General features: G+C 39.3%; 2 protein-coding genes across 2 annotated transcripts; both read left to right on the plus strand.

The window, feature by feature from the left end:
- Window positions 1-50: 50 nt before the first annotated feature.
- On the plus strand, window positions 51-548 carry LOC112681042. The gene has a single exon (XM_025551306.1). The coding sequence runs from the start codon at window positions 51-53 to the stop codon at window positions 546-548; it is 498 nt and encodes a 165-aa protein (XP_025407091.1).
- Window positions 549-1,939: 1,391 nt separating this feature from the next.
- On the plus strand, window positions 1,940-4,447 carry LOC112681043. The gene has a single exon (XM_025551307.1). The coding sequence runs from the start codon at window positions 1,940-1,942 to the stop codon at window positions 4,445-4,447; it is 2,508 nt and encodes an 835-aa protein (XP_025407092.1).
- Window positions 4,448-6,815: the final 2,368 nt, after the last annotated feature.

A 6,815-nucleotide genomic window follows, 5' to 3' on the forward strand; every position in this document is an offset into this window, starting at 1 on the left:
GCATGGATAAATTAGAAACTTTATTCAAATTATTTCAAGAACAACAAAATATGATTTTGGATGTCCTAATAGAACTCAATATCGTCGATGAATTTTCCGTTGATTCAAACGTAACAATCTCCACAGAAGAGTTGTACTACAATACTTATTCTATAGCCAATAAATTACTTAGTGTTAAACCAATGAATAGTTCTGTGTTAAACGCCCCGCATATATCGACTTCCACGTCTTTTGTTTTAGCATTACCTAAAATCGATTTGCCTAAATATGATGGTAACTTAATTCAATGGAAACCTTTCCGTGATAAGTTTGTATCCTTAATACGCCGAAATGACAATCTAAGTAAAATTGACCGATTTCATTACCTATTATCTTGTTTATCTGATCTGGCATTGTCTTGTATCAGTTCATTACCTCTCACCAATAGTAATTATGATATTGCCTGGAAGACATTAATGAATCGTTACTACATCCAACGTTTATTGACTTCAGCCCACTTGGATTTTCATTTCGCCCAATGGTTGCAGAATCATTGCCGTCTCTTCTGAACTTCATTAATATTTTCTAATAAAATGTTGCCGCGATTACTGCGCTTGGTGTAGACAATCTGTCTGACTTTATGTTATTTTATATTGGGTCGTGGTTATTGAACCCGATTACTCGACAATTGTTCGAAGCCAGTGTTTTGCAGGAAACTATTCCTACTTTTGATTCTTTGCTTACGTTCGTTCATCACCGTTGTAGAATCCTGGAGAATACAAAAGGTCCAGACAATGATCGAACCGAAAAAAAACACACACGACTCAAGGATTATAAGACAACCAGGTCATCTCTTACTACTACATCAACTAGCAAAAAGGGGTCCAATCCAAAATGTCCATGTTGTATAGGAGAACATTTTGTGTATCGTTGTCAAGTTTTCAAGGATCTTTCAATACAAAGACGACGGGATACGGCGTTGTCAACAAAATTGTGTTTTTCATGTTTAAGTCCTTCACACACGGCAAAAGCATGTAAATCTAAATAGTCATGTTCAGTGTATAAAAAACGACACCATTCTTTAATTCATCAAGATTCCATCTCGTCATGTGTTGTATAAGAAAACGATCCTATTCAAAGCACTTCACAAGATAACATTACTAAGTTCTCTGGGTTGTCCTGCGCCACTTCCACGGTCGTGTTGGGAACCGCCATAGTTCCTATGCGTGACTGCCGTGGTGATTATCAAACCGTTCGTGTATTATTGGATAGTAGATCACAAGTATCAGCCATGACCATGCGATGTGTATCAAAGCTAGGCCTTCCCAGACGCTGATGTCAAATAGGCATAGTTGGTTTATCAAAAAAATCAATAGATAACGTAAAAGGGATTACCAGTTATCACTTTGTACCATGGCAACAACATGAACCTTCGTTCTGTAGTTCTGACATCATTATTTTACCTCAGATTACCACTAACATGCCTTCTGTGCCATTACCACCTTGTGTTCGTCAGTTTTACGGTCATCTATCATTAGCTGACCCTTCATTTGATGTTCTCTCGTCATTAGATATGCTCATTGGTGGAGATTGGCTTCCTCACATAATGAAGCACCGAGCCGACATTTTACAATTTCAAGGTTTGCCGTCAGCGGTGGATTCTTTCTTGGGATGGGTTGTTTTCGGACTCCTTGATGAACAGAATGCGTTTTATGCTCACTCGTTGTCAGTAACGTCATCTTCCTTAAATGACATGATTCAATCTTTCTGATCAGTTGAAGAAATTACGCAACCAAAAAGTCCCACCACTGAAGACCACCAATGTGAGAAAAGGTTCTCAGAAACGACAACGCGTGATGAACATGGCAGGTTCTGTGTTGCACTTCCATTTACAGATACGGTATTGTCTTTGCAAAACCATTCGAAATTCAAAAAGAATCAAGCCCAATTCCCCTCCAGTATGTTTTTGCAAAATCATGGCCTAGGTGAGTCTTGCTCACTTGCGCAAAAACGCTTATTCAATCTTGAAAGCCGTTTAAATAAAGATCCAGCATTATACGCCGAATATCAACAATTTATGAAGGAATACTTGGCTCTGGGTCATATGAAAAGAGTGACTCAGGCTGGAAAATATTTCATCCCGCACCATGCTGTCGTGAAACGTGACGGTAAAAAGATCGAAAAGTTGCGTGTTGTGTTCGATGCATCTGCTGCTACATCGTCGGGTTTATCGCTAAATAACGTCCTTATAGCTGGCCCTAAGTTACAGATTGATATTTTTGATATTTTTGTAAGGAGTAGGTTAAAACGTTATTTGTTGACCGCAGACATAACCAAAATGTATCGACAAATTTTGTTAAAACCCAACGATTGTGCGTACCAACATATATTATGGCGTGAATCTCCTGAGGAAGAAGTGATTGAATATGAACTTCGTACTGTCACTTATGGCGTTACTTCTGCTCTATATTTGGCTATTCAATGTTTGCATGAATTAGATGCTCAGGCTGGTTCAAAATTCCCAGCCGTGAAAAATATTCTCAATCGCCAAACGTACGTTGATGACATCGTGGTAGGAGCAGATACAGAAGTGGAGTTATCTATCATTCAACGAGACATCATCGGCTTATTGAATTCTTGTGGATGCACCTTAAAAAAGTGGACAAGCAACTGCCCGGTTATCTTAGAGAATATCGACACTAAAGATCACGCAAAATTATTATCATTGGATCCCAAAGGTGAGGCCTCTGTGAAGGTTTTAGGCCTTCATTGGGACCCATCATCAGATCATTTTGCTTACCACACAAGTCTTCGCGCGGGTCAATATACCAAACGAAAAGTGCTCTCAACTATCGCTAGACTATTTGATCCAATTGGTTTCTTAGGACCCACACTGTTATGGGCCAAGATTTTTATGCAAGAATTATGGAAACTGGGTCTGCATTGGGACACTCCACTTCCAACACATCTTCACTGTAGTTGGGACCAATTTGTAAGAGAACTACCAGAACTCGATTCAATTATTCTTCCTCGACATATTGATATCCGATCCCATACGGAAATTCAACTAATAGGATTCTCTGATGCATCATCAAATGGTTATGCTGCTAATGTATACTTACGAGTAATCAGCACTTCAAATTCTATCAACATTTATTTTGTTACTTGCAAGACAAAGGTCACACCATTAAAGGCTGCTGACCCACACGCATCACTATCCATACCACGACTGGAACTTTGTGGAGCATTATTATTAGCTCAAACCTTAAATCAAGTCAAAACTTTACTTATGTCTGAAATTTCCATTTCACGAGTACTTGCTTGGACTGATTCTACAGTTGTCTTATCGTGGTTGACTGCTCCTCAAAAAACTTTTAAAATTTTTGTAACAAATCGAATTGCAAAAATACACTTTCTCCTTCCAGATTGTGAGTGGGCCTACGTAAATACAAAGGAAAATCCAGCCGATCCTGCATCTCGAGGTCTTCTTCCTGCTGCAACAGTTGCCTGTAAAAGACACAGAGAAGGACCGGACTTTCTTCGTTTTTCATATGCTCAATGGCCCAAATATAATTTCATTCCAATTACACCTGAGAAATTGCCCGAATTTCAGCCTCCATCTGTTTTCATAAGTACCATAACTAGCACCGAACCACAAGATGACATTTTACAACGTTTCTCGTCCTTTATTCGTATGCAACGGACATTAGCGTACATTCGACGTCTTGCTATCAAGGCCCATCGTCAACCAATGCCAGATGGTCCCTTGAAACAAGAGGAGTTACATCATATTCTCATTCACGCAGTTTTGATTACTCAAGCCAGATACTTCCCGGAACTCAAAGGTCAATTAATAAAAACAGATGGTATATTAAAGCCAGCCACCATAGCTCAATTAGCCCCATTTATCGACCCACTTGGAGTGATTCGGGTGGGTGGTCGACTTCGTTATGCTTCTTTGGATTCGGATGCCAAACAACCTATCTTGTTACCGAAAAGATCTCACTTGACTCAATTGATCATTCGACATTTCCACCAAGGATTCTTACATACCGGTCTTAAACTTGTCCTATCAATGATCAGAAGACAGTTTTGGATTCTGTCCAGTAGAGATGCGGTTCGCCAATTTATCTTTTCTTGTGTAACTTGTATTCGTTTTAAGACATGTCGTCCACACCCAATCATGGGAAATTTGCCATCATCGCGCGTCCAACAAAACAGGCCTTTTTCGCAGGTCGGTATGGACTATGGTGGTCCGTTTTTAGTCAAGGAGAGTCGCCGCCGTAATCCACGCACAAATAAAATGTATTTAGCTCTATTTATATGTATGTCGGTTAAAGCAGTTCATTTGGAAATTGTGTCGGACATGTCATCCACTGCATTTTTAGCTGCATTCAATCGATTTGTAGCTCGTCGTGGTATACCGTCCAATATATACACAACAACTAAAGGCGTTATTTCAGGATAATCAAACTCAGACGAATGTTTCTACACATATACCTTGTCAATGGCATTTCACTCCTCCTGCAACTCCACACTTTGGTGGGCTTTGGGAGGTGGCTATAAAGAGTGTGAAACATCATATGAAGCATGCGATTGGAAAACAAATCCTAACACACGAAGAATTGTTAACATTAGTGACTCGCATAGAAGGAATTTTGAACTCCAGACCTCTAACCCCACTCTCATCTGACCCTAATGATATATTTGCTTTGACCCCCGGCCATTTTCTAATAGGTCAACCTATCATAGCTGTGCCCGATCCTGATGTTATTTCATGTCCAATGAATCGTCTCGACCGCTGGGAGCTACTCCATCAATGCCATCAAACGTTTTGGAAACGATGGACTCGGGAATATCTTACCACCCTCCAAGGGCGTCTCAAATGATACCAACCCACACCAAATTTATCCGAAGGAAACCTAGTCATCGTGGAAGCTTCAAATCGCCCACCTACGGACTGGCAATTAGGTCGTATCATTGCAGTCCACCCCGGTAAAGATTCAATTGTACGTGCAGCAACCATTCAAACTCGAGATGGTGTACTTATACGTCCAGTCGTCAAATTAGTGAAACTACCAGTATCCGACTCATCCATCCCTTGATCAATCATTTATTCCTAAATTTTCTTTCTTTCTTTTTTTTTTTGCACTTTATGTTATCTTAGTTTTAAGCATTCAGGTGATTTTTTGTCAAGATGAGCTGATCTAATTTTTTTGAAAGTCTACGTCTTTCAACGCTGGGAGAATGTTCGGTCCTGTAACATATCAACAATAAGGCGCAGTTGGTAACACTTCCGCGTGTCCTGGCTTGGACGAGTTGGTAACGCGTATGGTGATCATATATGTTTTCTCCTTTTCGTCGCCAGGACAGGAGTGTAAAACGCGCTCTGAACTGCGTATTATTATTCACTTTTTCGTATGTCTTTGTGTTTTGTGGTTGTATTCCGGTTGTACGTGCACCTTCGTCGCCATTTTTCTATCGCCTTCGGTTTTGAACATGTGACACGTGCGCCTTCGTCGCCATTAATTAAGTGCACCTTCATCGTTCTTTGGGATATAATACGACGCCTTTGTCGTCGTATACGTGATACGTGCACTTTCGTCGCCGTTAGTTAATTACGCCTTCGTCGCTTTTTGGGTTATAATACGACGCCTTCGTCATCGTAAACGTGATACGTACGCCTTCGTCGTCGTTCAATAAGTGAGCCTTTGACGCCATTTTAATAAGTGCGCCTTCGCCGTATTTGTTGAAATTATATGATGTCCATCATCATTATACTTATATGAAACTGAATTTAGTGTGGACGTGGATAATTTCGGTTACCTGTCATCGTGGCACCGTTTGGAGACAGGTCAACCTTTTAATTATTTTTATGAAAACAAAATATATTTGTTCTGTACGTCCATTGGGGACATTTATTTTATATATATATTTTATTATACGTTGCTCCCCCCCCCTCTTTTTGCCTTTAGTTCGTAAGCTTATTCAATGTTTATTTAATTTAATCTAAAAAGACTTTGTATTTTGATAAACCAATTGCTGATCATTTTTATTATATCTCTCCTCCTTCATCCTTTGATTTTCCATTTATACGTGTGGCAGTCCACCGGATTCTGCCGTTGCGATAAGCTCTCGTAACATACACCTGCGAGAATTTCGCGCGTATATTTTGGTCCTTCGAGCCGGATATTTGCCGAGATAATATATTTGAAAAATGGGTAAACCCAAGACAGATACATCTAAAAAGAAGTTAACGCACGCGCGTGCTGTGCGTGATCAAACTGACAAGTCTATCCATAGCATACATTCGATGGCTGTCAAATTCAATAATAATGGTGCGTTGATTGAAGATTTGGCAGTTTGCATGGATAAATTAGAAACTTTATTCAAATTATTTCAAGAACAACAAAATATGATTTTGGATGTCCTAATAGAACTCAATATCGTCGATGAATTTTCCGTTGATTCAAACGTAACAATCTCCACAGAAGAGTTGTACTACAATACTTATTCTATAGCCAATAAATTACTTAGTGTTAAACCAATGAATAGTTCTGTGTTAAACGCCCCGCATATATCGACTTCCACGTCTTTTGTTTTAGCATTACCTAAAATCGATTTGCCTAAATATGATGGTAACTTAATTCAATGGAAACCTTTCCGTGATAAGTTTGTATCCTTAATACGCCGAAATGACAATCTAAGTAAAATTGACCGATTTCATTACCTATTATCTTGTTTATCTGATCTGGCATTGTCTTGTATCAGTTCATTACCTCTCACCAATAGTAATTATGATATTGCCTGGAAGACATTAATGAATCGTTACTACA

The sequence above is a fragment of the Sipha flava genome, unplaced genomic scaffold (assembly GCF_003268045.1).
Source record: "Sipha flava isolate LNK unplaced genomic scaffold, YSA_version1 18446_pilon_pilon, whole genome shotgun sequence".
Lineage (NCBI taxonomy): Eukaryota > Metazoa > Arthropoda > Insecta > Hemiptera > Aphididae > Sipha > Sipha flava.